Genomic DNA, 14,263 nt, shown 5'->3' on the forward strand with positions numbered 1-14,263 from the left:
TCCTGGTGTTGATAGAGGAGAGTTTGGCCAATGGGTGGAAATGGGAAGAGTCCCACTACTATGCCCCCTTTCAATCTGAGCTGCAATTTAAGATTACTAGGGTAAGCATGGACTGCTTTACTGAATGGCTATGCAATTACTTATGATGTATTTATTTCACATAGCTTGACATGCTATTTGGGCTCTAAGGAATAGAGTTATGTACCCATCTCTTCCTTGCCATCTTTCATTTATCAAATTAAATATGCATATTTTACACATCAGATCATCATGACTCTCTTTTTAGCTGCTCTTATTTTTAAAGGTGTGAACTGATTAGGGACACAGCAGGCTCAGTTCCATGCAAGGAAAATAAACTCATGAATCAGGACAACTTGAAAGCAATGTATTCTGTACGTCTTTCTTCATAGTGCACATGTGGGGGAAAAAAAGCAAACAATCATTTATTTTTAAATTTTGTTTTTAGAGTTTGCATTTTGTGCTGGATTGAGAGAACTAGGGACTGAAGTCATATTTATCCACAGCTAGGACCGGGACACTGCAGGTGCCCCCCACAACCCTGTCAATGCATCTGGAACATGCATTTAGTACCTGGCCTGAGAGATCATGTGAGCATGCTACTTGATATGGTAGCTTTGGTGACAACCACAGTAACATAACAAAGGTGTGTGTGGGGGTGCAAATAAAACACATTTACTCACATACCACATGCACCTTTGCCCCCAAAATCAGCCCTCCAAAATTGGAAAGCATGTCTTCAGCAGGGAAGCTGATTTTTCTTCACTGGAATAGAAGCAGGGAGACACTGTGTTCTAATTGCTGCCAAGGCGGCCTTTGTAAGCACAAGAGGCAGAATCATGCATTAATTCTCTGGCAGCTGTTTTTGGCTGAGCACAGTAGCTTGTGCCTGAAGCAGCACTGAGTTGGCTCAGAGCAAATAAGCTGCTGCATGCAGTCTTTGTATATCTTGATGATGCTTTTGGAAACAACACTACAGGAACCCATACAAAGAATTACTTTACTGCAAAGAAATAACTACTACTTATAAGCTACTGCTATTGCCCTTGAAAGGGGCTGGGGTCCAGTCTTGTTGCTGTTCTGCCACACCAGAAGGTTTCTGTGGCTTCCCTCCCGAGGGTTTCCTGGGATGCCACACTTTCTGGATACACTGGGGCAAATTGTCCAGGGTGGGCTAGGGGAGGCTGGGGTCCTGGGGGCCTCCCACGGCAGCAGCAGTAGTGGTCTGCCCACCTGGAGCCTGCCCAGGCTCTGTTTCTAGCAGCACACACTGCTGCTGCATGTGCCACACTGCTTTTTGCAGTGTTTTTTTTTTTGTTTTTTTTTTTTTTAACTGGAATCTCTAGGTGTCAAATTCTGGTACTGCACTGCAAATCTGCAGCACAGTGAATGGGTGCACGTGCACCGCATGTGATCTGCAGTGCTTCAAACGGGTTTGAGGCACCATAAACCACATGTGCGTGCTCATCAAGACATGCCCCCTGAGTGCACATACATGTGCAATTAATGCAAAGCAATTGCCTCTGGAGCAGTTTGAGCCAGAGTAGACTGCTCCCAGGTGCAGTATCTACATGTGCACCAGGGATAGAAGCAATTTGAGCCAGAGTGAAGTAGGCCGCTGGCTGGTTGGGCACAATTTACGCTCCCAATCAATGTCTACATGTGTGTTTCAGTGCAATTACCCTGGTGTAACATAGTGCCATCCCCAACAGTACTATCTTAAGGCAGTTAATTAATTCACTGCATCCTAATGCTGGTGCATGTGTAGATGGTGACACTTTACTGTAGAGCTAATTAGTCAACTCTTTAGTAAAGCAAATGTTTAAGTGCATCCACTGTTTCGAGAAGGCGTACTCTATGTGCCACAGTCTGCCACAATTCTTAAAAAATCCCTTTTTCTACATTCTGCTTTCCACAAACAAGGTACATGTCTTATTTGGGGCCATATGGTATGTTGGAAAATGTTGTAGCAGCAGCTGTATTGCTGGTAGCACAGATACTGACACTGCACCATGTGCCACTGTCACCTGGTGTACTCAAGTGTACAGTTATACGTGCCCACTGGAAACTACATGTGGAGACTGCCAACTCATGCTACAGAGGAAGCCATTAGGTAACAATATTATTGTTTCCTTTTCTAAATTCCAAAACCAAGTCAAAGATTCAAGAATAAGTGCTTCCACAACTAAAGCAGTATATTCTGAAGTTACTGGATTTCACCAGCTTCCCAATTCAATAATCCAAGTCCTAAGGTAGTTTTTGCAGATTTGGAGGAAAGCAATATTTAATATTTTAACTAATTCTGATCATATTCAATTAGCTCCTGGCATAAGAAAATCAATCAAAATCTACCTGCTTTGGCATTCCAGTGACCCCAAAGAGCTGTTCCTGCTTTCCACCACAACTTGCTCGTCTCACCAGCCTATTATGTCTAGTCTTTTTTTAGACTGTAAATTATGTCAAGTGAAAATTGTCATTTCCATGTTGGTACTGCACCACGTATACCAGGCCCCAATTCAATTAACTTCTACGTTTGAATGGAAATATGATCTTGGGGCTAAATGCCCTGGGACTGGGACTCAGGAGAGAAAGGCTGAGTTTCCTGCTTTGCCACATTTTTTCTTATGTATGTCTACACCACACCCTTGGGGGCTACCAGGGGTGCCTGATCTCCAGCACACCCTGTCTTCACATATGTGAAATATGTGTAAAATAGTATTTTATGTTATTATATAATACACAGTAAAATAAATATATGAATAGTTACAATACACATGCTTAATAATTATGCATATAATTTGCAGTCTCCTCTCTCAGGAGAACTGAGATGCAGCACACTCAACCCCAGGAACAGGACCAGCCTCCCTATCCAAAACTTTCATGGAAAAAATAAAGGAAGTGGTGCCAGGCTGGTTCAGCCAAAAGTTGGTAGAGGAGACAAAGACCCAAGTGAATGGAATGTCAAAAACAGGACAAAATATTGGGAATTCAAGTTTTCAACAAGATCATCAAGAGGAACTGAGTGTCTTAAAAGGAGGGGGACATAAGCCTCCTACAGAAAATTAACTTCTATTTGGAACTGGCATACATTTATAAGGCAGAGATAATTAAAATATTATTTCTCTCTATGCAAGAATAATAAGCTCTAAATATCCTAGTACCTACTAGCACTTCTTATGTAACACGATCAGAAGTCTCCTTAAGATACTTCACAAGTTAAGTGAAGCCTACGTAAGTCAAATAACCTTCCTTCAGTTCATGAAATTATATATCCTGTTCAATCACAAAATAACATTTTTTGCTTTCAAAATTACTCCCAACATGAAACTCCAGCTGCAACAACTGGCTATAGATCTGAAGTGCTCTCCAACTTTGTTCTTCTGAATTGTGTTCCAGTCAAGTTAGATTTGAATGTTGTTATGTAGTGAAGTCTGGTGAAATCTCACAGAAGCTGATGGACCTAGCTGTCATACTTCATTCAAGATGAATATCAGAAATAAACTTCTTTATGGAATCAGAAAGAAGAAACAATAGGTTGTCACTATGCAAAAAGCATAGGTCCATGAAGAACCACGCGGGACAAATCATTTCTTTGGAGACTAATAAAGCAAACACTGGAGGTGTGAGAAAGAAGCAGCTGGAACACAAAAGACACAGAGGAGAAGTAAAGACGCCACAACCACAGCAGTCCTGCTAATGTGACACTGGGGGAAGGGGGGGGGGAGAGTGAAAAAAGAGAGTTTTTGGATAAAAAGTTGGTTGAAATAGGCCCAAAATGGCAAGGAAAAAAATTACCTCCTATTGATTTGGCTCTGCTATTTCCTGGGAAATAGGACTTTGTATATTAACTGTAAATAAAACATGATTGCATTAAAGAAATACATGGGCTTCATTATCAATTTCTCCCTGTAACTGAAAAAAAATCTGCAGGCCTAAAAATTTGCTTGGCCACTTAAGAAGCAAAAAGAAACACGACCTGCGGTCTGAGGAGTTGGACCCCTTTTCCAAGGAGGAAAAAAAACTCACGAGATGGAATTAATGTTGAACCAAGACAGAACTAATAACGGAGGGGGTCTGAGAAATCCAAAATGGCCAAAAGGAATGAAAACAAAATGAGAGGAAATTTTACAAACAACCTAAAGCAACTGTAGGCTTTACAAAAAGGAATTAAAGCAGCATTTGGAGGTTTCCCAGAAGGGGCTGAGATGAACTCTCTTTTTGAGCAGCATATACAAGTGCAAAGACAGATTATGAAGCTTGGGTACAACATACCTGATGTGGGAAGGCAAAGCAGGTCAGTCAAGTACTGACCCCCAGTCTTTCCTGGAACCAACAAAGGCTCGAGGAGCCAGTTCCACCAAAATTAAATACTCACAAACGTAAATGTAGATCAATAGTAACAGCAAATTTAATAATGAAGTAATACAGATGAGCTATTAATGACTAAACAGTACAGATAAAGCCTATCAAGCAAATGATTAACATTTATAAAATTGCTATGTCTTTAGGTGAAAGCACATCTTGTTAACATTTGAAAGGATTTAAAATTAATTTCTTTCAATCCTTAAAAAGTCTTAAAAAGCCTCTAACAGACGGCCAACCTGCAAGGGGAAAAGAATTCTCACATAGGTTTCAAATTAAGTTTTAAAAGGGCACCTATCTCGCTTCATCTGCAAGAATGATAGCTTAAGGCTGAAGAGCAAAGATTTTGAGGTGTTCTACTCGATTGCCTGGTTTAGTATAAAAAAAACTTACTAAACAAGGCCAATTTAAAAAAAATATTCCTAATAGGTTCTACTTTAATTAATTTTCATATGCCTATTTTATCCCCTATTTAAATCCATTTTGCCCTACAACTTCTAAATGCACTCTAAGCAACCTTTGGCCTATTTCTTTTAACTTGTCTTGCTCTCAGTGAAACCAGTTTGAGTGGGGAAAGTGAAAATGGCCTGAATGGGGCGAACAAACCAAACTCAAACTAAATAGCTGACCTTGTCAAATTGTCATTTTGGTGACTGTTTCTTTTCTTTTTGTTGAAATGAGTCAGAACAACCATTTTGGACCCCATTAGGGTAACTTATAGAAGTGAGTAAGGAGAACTTCAAGGGGGTCTTAACTGACACCCTTCATTCAAGACAAGCATGGACCTAAACTCCTTAGCAGACCAGATGGCAAAAAAGAAAAAGGAACTGGGACCCCAAACAGCCAAGCTTGGTTAGGAAGAGAGTCATGAGACTTCAAAGACTTGCTCTGTAGGCTGAGGTAGCAAACACAGGAACTTGGATGTTACCTGAAGGAGATGTATGTTAGAGAAGAAGCAAAAACACACAGGAGGGACACAGAAGAGAGCAAAGAAGCCTCAGCAAGAAAAGCCCTTTTACCATAAGCCTGAAAGGAAAAAAGGTTGAGAGAGTAAGATTTTTTTGGGTAAAGAGTTACCTGAAAGAGGCTTGGAACTGTGAGCAAAGAGAAAAGAAAGAAAACTGAAGCCCGTCTCCTCTTGTTTGATTCCTCTTGTGTTCGGGAAAACAGGACTTTGTATCTCACTGCTTCATTGATTTCTCCTCCTAAGTGGAACAGGGCTCCCCAAACTGGCTAACTGCTCTAATTGAAAAGGCTGAGTATTTGAATTTAGCCCCCCACTATATCTTGCTGTGACTGACTCCAACTTGTCCTGCTTGTAGTAAGGCCAATATTTCATACACAAACTCCATTCCTTAAGCATCTAATTTAACAAATGCATATGCGTGCGCATCATTTCACTTCTGATTTTTGCAAGTGAATATGAAAAATTGAGAATTTTGTATTTGCAAAGGGCTAGTTAGAAGTCTAATGGATGACCTACATATATAAATACTAGATAACTACATACATACATTTTTAAGAGTCAGGATTTTAATGCATTTGCTTTGTGGAATCATGGAAAGTTCACTCTGGCCAAAATTACTTTTAGGAGCCTCCTTAGCTAGCATCTTCAAAGAGACGATATCAAAAAGATTTTGGCCCTATTCAGCAAACCTAACATTATCCCACCCCAAACAATTGCCACGCATGGTTATTTAACTCAAAACAATGATAGAGGGCGCACAAACATTCCTGTCATTCCACAAAACAAACAGCCTGATACGGGGAATAGGTCTCCTCTACCCTAGAGAAGCACATGAAAGTTGTATCTCCTTGGGTGGCCATTCCACTAAGGGTATTAAATAGAACTCAGAGCCACCAGGTCTAAGGATCTCATCACTCAAAAAACACAGGGAAATTAGGGATGTCCTTCTCTCCAGTCTGACAGAATCCCCCTACCTTAACGACTCTAGGGATCTTTTGTTTTAATTAATTAGTGCAACCCCCTAGTAACTCCTAAAAAAAAAAATACATGGCAACAGAACTGGGTCTATGGACTTGATGAACGAGAACAGTGGTTGGGAAAAAAAGAATGAGAACAAGTGTTGGGCAGGGAGGGAGAGAGGACGTGTACAGAATGGCCGGTGACTCACTTTTCCAAAAACTCTCTCCATCACAGGCTCAGAGGTGGGTTTTGGAGTTTGTATCGGTGAACCAGACCATGGACACAGCACTTACGTCTGAACATGGTTTTTAGTTGCTACTGAAATATGAAAAAGGTTATGCCTACACGACAAAATGAAGGTGTGAGTTAAGCACATATAGGTGTGCTTACTTGTGCTAAAATTAATGTAGCTAATGCTGGTAACACTGAGCAGAGGTGAAGATGTGATGGCATGGGCTTCAGAACAAACAAGCACCCGGAGTACATAGCCAGGGTCATTTGACCGCTTGTATTCTGTTCGACAGCAGCACGCTGCTATCTGTACCACTGTGCCTTACCTGACATCATTACCAATAAATGTAGCATAGGTATGCCTAATCTTATTGGGATTGGACCATCATTTTTCTTTGTAAAAACACGTCGAAGTTCTGTAAAGACCTTTCTCTTTTAATAAGGCCAAATGAGTCTTCTGATTTTGAATGTTCAATTTAAGAAACAAAGGTCTAATATTTTTATACAAGAAACTCATGATTAAGAACATCCAACCTGACATATCTTAAAGGGCTGTGACTGTCAGAAAGTGCAGATTGCAAATTGCTTCAGTGCTGTTACTCCTAAAAAAAAAAAAAAAAAGATCACACCAAAGTAGCAGTTCTCAACCTTATTAGATTCAAGGGACCCCTCCAAAACTTTTGTGAATTGAGTAGCACCTGCTTAAAAAAAATGCATTTATTGTAGTGCTCACTTGGTTGAAGTGGAGAAGCCAGGAAGGAGGAGGAACAGAGGGCGTCTACACCAGACACTACGACAGTGTAGCATCAGTGGGCACAAGCTGTGATGCCGCAGATACATCACCATAGCGATGCGCTCCCTTGCTATAGTGTGTCGCCATGGTGAAGTAGCAGCTAAAAATAACCAAGCGCCGCTGGCACAGTGCACTATTACCACGCTATGATTTAGCGATGACACAGTAACAACGGTACCATAGGGGCATGTATAGACGCACCCAGTTAGTAGGAAATACAGTAGGTCAAGTGGAGGAGGAGAGGCTGGAAAAGCCTGATCTTATCTCCTCACTGCAGCCTATATTTTTCTCACTTATCTCCTCTTTCCTAGCAGCACCCTTCAAACGCTATCGCAGCACTGCAGAGTGCCACAGCATCCTGGTTGAGAATCATTGCTCCATAGTCCATCACTTGAAAATTTAGGCCCCAAACCAGCCGTTACCAATGGTCTCAAACAGATGCATTTGCTACACATTTCTGAGAATCCAGCCAAGTGCATTTCAAACTGAGCATCTAAAAATCCAGGTATGAGGAATCAGAAAAAAAAAATGTCCTAAAATTTTGATCTAGTTTCTATTTACCAACAAAACATAGCAGAAAATATAGATGTAGAAAAAATATAAAATCTCTGCAGCGATGATAACCTGAATAGAAAATACTCCTGGGATTTAAGGTGAAAGAAAGAGAGAGATTAGGAACCAGGTCCAAACTGACATTGTGTGCGCCTCTGTAGAGGCACCTGACACCAGGGGGATGATCCAGATCAACAGGACTGTGCTCCTAGGATGCCTTTGCAAGGAATGGACTGAGCTACTTGCTACGAAGGAGGTGCCTACAACTGATCTACAGGAAATGCCTAAGAGCTGGATTCCCCAGCCCTGCTACCAGGTTATCTCTGTGTTTTATCCCAGTGGTCTCCAAACTTTTTTGATCGCACACCCCCCATCAGTAAAATTTTTGAGCACGCACCCCCAATATATGTATATTTATATTTGTGCACCCCGTCAGTAAAAAAAATTTTGAGCACCCCCCCCCCAATATATGTATATTTATATAAATATAAATAGAAGTTCTAATATTTTCTTTCCGCACCCCAATGGATTGTCTTGCGCACCCCACTTTGGAGACCACTGTTTTATCCAATAGCTAGCTAATGCAAAAGGCATAAGCAATCCTGCAAACTAGGACTGGGAGCTCCCCACTCTACCCACTAGGCTACAGATTCACACATCCACTTGCCTGTTCCTCTGTCTTCATGAATCTTGCACTCTTGGCTCTCGGTAGTCTGAACTCAACAGGAAGAGTGTGTGGTGATCCCTCCCAGCCTAGCACTTTCCTGGGAAGTACAGGTTTGAGTCCCCTCCGAGTGGGGACAGCTTAGAACCTGGTCACTTGCTCCCTGGTCAGGTTTCTAACCCACAAGCTATTGGGCCAACGGAGGGCAGCAGGCCTGCACCATGCCTTCTGTGATGAGCGACATACATGCAAGTTCTCAGTGCCCAGCAGTTTTTAGGGGGCTCCATCTCAACCTAAAGAATTGAGGACTCCTTTGTACTTTCCTCCCAAACTAACTGGGATTGCAACAGAGTTTAGCAGGAGCTAGGTACTTAGGTAGCTGATCTGTATTGCTTCTGAGCATGTGCAGGAGGTGCTCAGGGAATATTTCAAGGCCAAAATGGAGATGCCTGGGTGGTTTTGCAGCTGCTGGAATGGGGTCAACCAAGGTCCTGGTTAGGTGCCTACAAGGACAATTGGGATCAGGGCTGAGATGATTTTCATTCAGACTTAGACTCCTCAATTACATGGACACTTTTGAAATTTGTATTCATAGATCCTCTATCTTCCGCTAAAAATTCTCTGTTTGTAATGCAAAATAACAGTGTAGCAAATAAAAACATTTTCTGCTTCTGATGATAAGCCCTGATGATTTATAATGCTGTCTAATTACTAACAGCTTGAGTTTCAGTATGTTTCAGGCAGACGTTTGTGCTTGTAGATAAATTCACCCCCCACTACACACACACACACACACACACACACACACTATGGTGCTATGTACTGGAGTACAACTGATTTAAATGCACACATCATTAGATGGGCACATACCCAGCTAAGTGTACGCCCAAGTCAGGAATTTGCATGCATCTACCTGATACGGCGCATGCAAAATAGGTCTATGTTTATGTCAGGGTAACTACAATGCAGGCCTAGGACAATCCTGCCAGGATTTATGTAAACACTGAAGTTTTATGCATTGTGGCCCTAGTACAAGAAAAAAATCCTTACTTAGAAACAATACTTAAAATTCCCTGAATTGGGGTCTTAGAAGCAGACTTCATGGGGACCCCCCACAGCACATAAACTTAAGGATATGTAAGTCAATGTAGAATGTAGGCTTATGCTTTACTAGCTTTTGGGGGATGTCAGGACCTCTGAAAATGAAGAGTCTTACTTGCAAGACCTTAAAATTAGACAAAGTCTAAATTGCTCCAGTATGAATATTTTTAGCTTACAATTCCCCATATAATTTCAAGACAAGAACAAATCTTTAGCATAATTCTTATATTTACACAACTTCAAAAGCAACATGATGGTTTTGAAAGGTATGTGCAAACTTGGGATATCCTGCCAATCTATTACAAGCTCTGCCTAAAACATAATGGATTTTACACTCTATATACTACTGAAAGGTCAGAAAGGTGTCAAACTCATAGCTTAGTTCAGGTTCGTACAAGAACTTTCAAAACAGGTTTAACTTACCTGCCAGAAGTCAGCAACAGTAGCAGGAAGAGGGCCCTGAGCAGCAATATACGCTGGGTTCCTGGGGTCATGGTCCATCTGGAGTGAGGAAGGAGAGCGCAGATCAGGTTTATTAAAAGCAAAACAAAAGCCCTAGACAGGTTAGGAAAATGATGTGTTTCTTGGTAACAGCCATGAATTGATAAGTCTTCACATCCTCAGAGGTGGGCAAAACATTTTTTTTCCATTCACTAGGTCAAAGAAGCTCCTGGCCACAGCAGAGTGAGGTTACCAAATCAATATAATCATGAATGATGGTCAATGTCCGATGTCCTAACCACATAGTGAAAGAGCATTTAAGAGAGGCGATTGACAAAGCATTTACTTGAATCCATGCTCTTGATGTCATAGCAACCCAGAAGCCATTTAAAACATTTTTCTACACTGTATTAAAAGAATGCTGGGCTTATCTAAATATCTCCTCCATTTCCACCGTGTTAGTCAAGGGCACATGTAACTAAGACAAGCAAAAATGGAGAACAAATTCAGTTACTGGCTTTTGCTGGTTAGTTGATTTGTCTAAATGCATGTGTTTAGCCTCAATAGAGGAAGTTCTGCTTAAAGACCTTAATTATAACATTTAATTCAAGGACTGACTGAGCAGAAAAAAAAGAGTCTAAGAAACAAAGCCATCAAGAGTAAATAGGATTAGCGTGTTACAATGAATGTTTTCAAACTGATGGGTGGTTTTCTTGGTCCTAAGTCTTAGGACTCGTTCTCCTTTGAAATAGAAGATTTGCTGATGTGATTTTTTAAAAAGCTAATCCTTAATAGGGCAAGACAAAATTTTGAACATAAAGGGAAAGAGGTGTGTGTGTGTGTGTGTGTGAAACTTGAAACGTAGTTGGTAAGAGTTAACTTGTATACGTGTAACTCAAAGACTTGGCTTCATCCTAGCATATGCTTCTGTACTGTATGTGAAGTTAAATTCTGAATAGGAATGAATGTAAGTCATATTTGTGTTAATAGGCATCTACTGAATTTATTCATAGCCTATCAAAATTTTCAGTGATGGTTGATGTCAGCATAAAAGAATGCACCTCATAATTATGCGCACTATAAAAAAGGAAGGAGCATAAAAGAACAGATGTAAGTTATTCTAATAAAACAACATGATGGTTGTTGCAAAAAAGTAGAAAAAAAAACTTTATCTTCTAATTTCTCATGTATTATTAAAACTGGACCTACTGTTAAAATTCACCATGAAAACCCCGAAGCAGGCAGAATTATGTCATTGAATCTGTTTTGCATAAAAGCCTCCTTTTTAAATATCATATACTATTATGAGACATCTTGGACAAAATGAAAGTCATTATAATTCCACATTATATATTCTTGTTTAAGCAACTGATTTGCTGAAAAGTTGGTCTTTTCAGCTAACTGTTCATGGTAAGCAACTGGTCAAAATATAATTATAGCCTTACATCTTCTGCCTTTTGCCAAAAGCACCTTTGGAGGTAAAAAATTTAGCTCTGCAGGTGTTTTTAAACCAGAAAAAATTAACTGCTTTCAAAAACAGGAACAGAATTTAGTGACCATATAAAAGGGCCAAAATTTTCAAAAAAGAAAAATTTAGTCAGGTATCTGAAAAAGATCTCAATTCGGCAAAGAACGTGTTCAAGCAGAACTAGACATTTTTTAATTAGGGTTCAAATTTTTCTCTTGTTCTACTAAATTTAAGACGACTATTTAAAAAAAAATTCTGCTAAAGCCAATGGGACAACTGTAGGCTTAAGTGAAATGCCTTGCTGAACTGGCATTTTATTGGTTTCCGAAAGCCATACAAAACTAGAAAGCCTCTGTCCTCAGAAGAACCTGTTGTATACTTGAACTTCTGAAAACCATACTGTTTAGTTATATAGGTAGCTGTGGATTTATGAATTTGAAAATTTAGCCAGAGAGAAAAGGTAAAAAGATAATAAGATGTTTGGGATTTTTTTTTAAAACCAATCACTTGTGCGTACACACCAGAAACCAGAGACACAAGGAATAAATAAGGTACTGTCATAGAAGAAATACTTCTAAGCACTCCATCTTTCTGATAAACGCTTGGTGCTGTTTGAAACGTGAAAAACATAATAAGCAGAGTGGTAAAATATGTCATCAGCTTAACAATAACTCAAAAGACAATTACAATTATTAGATTCCAAGCACATTCTGTTGTACAGAAAACAATTATGAGCAGAAACAGCATTTGCTCAGAGCAAATAGAAGATGGCAGAAAGCCCCATTAAATGATTTTTAACTTCACAAAAAAAAAAGAGCAAAGACTAAACTTACTGAACACAATGCCTGCTTTTAGTCTCAGCTTCAAAAGCTACACAATTTGGGACAATTTTGAAAAATTATGACTTTGATCAAATTGGATTTGATGTAATCTGCAGTAATTGTAATGGATCAGTTTGTTTATGTATTAATGTATTTGTAAAAGGATCATGAGGTTACCCACAGCACTGAATGGGGCCTATTTTATTGTAGTTAATAAACATTTGAGTAAATATATAAAATCAGTAATGGATTTTAAACCTGACTGATCACGGAGCAAATCAAAACATTTTGTAACCTCTCATGGACCTCTTCTCTCCAGGATTCATTAACACCTCACCTCACCAAAATGAGACAAAGAAATAAGGGATGTGGAACAGTTTTGAGAACCTCAGACCCCAAACTATCAGTTTATGAAAACAAAAATCAACAGGTCTGGTTTGCTAAAAGCTTGTACAAGAACAATCTTCAGAAATCATGCTACATATATATTATTGTTCAGTAAGAATAAGATTTCTCTCTGCTCTTGCCACAGGTCAGAGTTCATGTTCTTTACAGCAGTAAATGGATCAACCATTTTTAGAAGAAAAAGTGGTGCAATTATTACAAGCGTTCCACTATAATGGAATTCTCATTTTCCATGGCAGTGCAGCTATGGCCAGGGTGTGTGATAATGTGCCAATCTGTTTTAACACGATGGGAGAAAAAGGATCAAGGACCACCACAAACCAAGGTGCAATTAATAGCAGTAATCTAGGTATCTATCACTGCCAGAAGCAAAAAAGGAAAAGTTGGAGCAAAAAAGAAGCCACAGGAAACATCTGCCTCATTCAACCTTATTGTTAGGAAAGGAGTCCTGCAGGGGACCAAATCAAATAAGCCATAAATGCAAGGCAAGTTAGTACCATGTGTTGTGTTCTTCTAGGGCATGCCCTTAACAAAAGAGGATTTATAACGTCCCAAATTGGAGAACAGCACAAAATACGTATAATTATGATTAATAGGGCTCAAACCTAATTCATTTGAATTTCAGTCTCTAACACTAAATAATTGTGTTTTTATCTTTACTCTCCTAAAGAACTAAAACTACTACTTTAATTGTGCTTTACATTTTTCTTAATGTGGCACCATCTAGCTCCTTCCTTCTTAGAGCCTCACTGAAGAAATCATTCTTTTGTTGGGTTTTCTGTAGATACAGACTGTGCTGCTGCATGACTTCATAGCTATCATTGACGAAATAGAGCAAAATCAATGCATTTGAGTTGTAAACAGCCAACTATATTGTATTTGGATTTAAGAGGGTCACTTACAGATTCCTGTTAACGATTACCCATAAAATTCAAACTAAAAGACAAAAACGTCATATTTTGTCATTGACCATTTTGAAATCCTTATGTAAATGGGACACTGGCATATCTGGCTCCTACCCAAGATCATTACTATACAAAGAGATAGGGAGGGAGGTAATGAACTTGCACCATATTTATATCGATTTAAATACTTCGATTCCAAATGAGTTGCTACTAATTTGCACCATTGTGTGATTAGGACCATGAACACTGTATGCAAGATTTGTAAATCAATGCTACAGTTTTGATTGTTACCATGCTACAGGAAGGTGGCCAGGGACTGACCAGTGCCTTAAGAATAAGTCTATAATGGGGCAATTTAGAATGCAGTTCTCTAATCTGATCCAACACCAATAGAGTCTACTTCTATATATTTATATACACACATGGGGACTGTAAATAGCCTCAATTTATATGTTAAATGTGTTTTCTTTTACTTAAAGCATATCCAAATACACTTACACTTAGTCATCATTTTCATTTCTGTATTAAAATTATAAAAAGGTAGATTAGTTCCCATATATTCTTGAATTAAAATT

General features: G+C 39.4%; 1 protein-coding gene across 1 annotated transcript in view; it reads right to left on the reverse strand.

Annotated features, from left to right (window-relative positions):
* Positions 1-14,263, reverse strand: part of PTPRN2 (protein tyrosine phosphatase, receptor type N2) — a 1,174,657-nt gene that overhangs the window by 44,486 nt on the left and 1,115,908 nt on the right. Inside the window, exon 17 of the mRNA XM_019507947.1 lies at positions 10,072-10,149. Within this exon, the coding sequence (XP_019363492.1) occupies positions 10,072-10,149 (78 nt within the window). The remainder of the gene's footprint in view (positions 1-10,071; positions 10,150-14,263) is intronic.

The sequence above is a fragment of the Gavialis gangeticus genome, unplaced genomic scaffold (genome assembly GCF_001723915.1).
Source record: "Gavialis gangeticus isolate Ggan-Ray unplaced genomic scaffold, GavGan_comp1, whole genome shotgun sequence".
In the NCBI taxonomy this organism is placed as follows: Eukaryota; Metazoa; Chordata; order Crocodylia; family Gavialidae; genus Gavialis; species Gavialis gangeticus.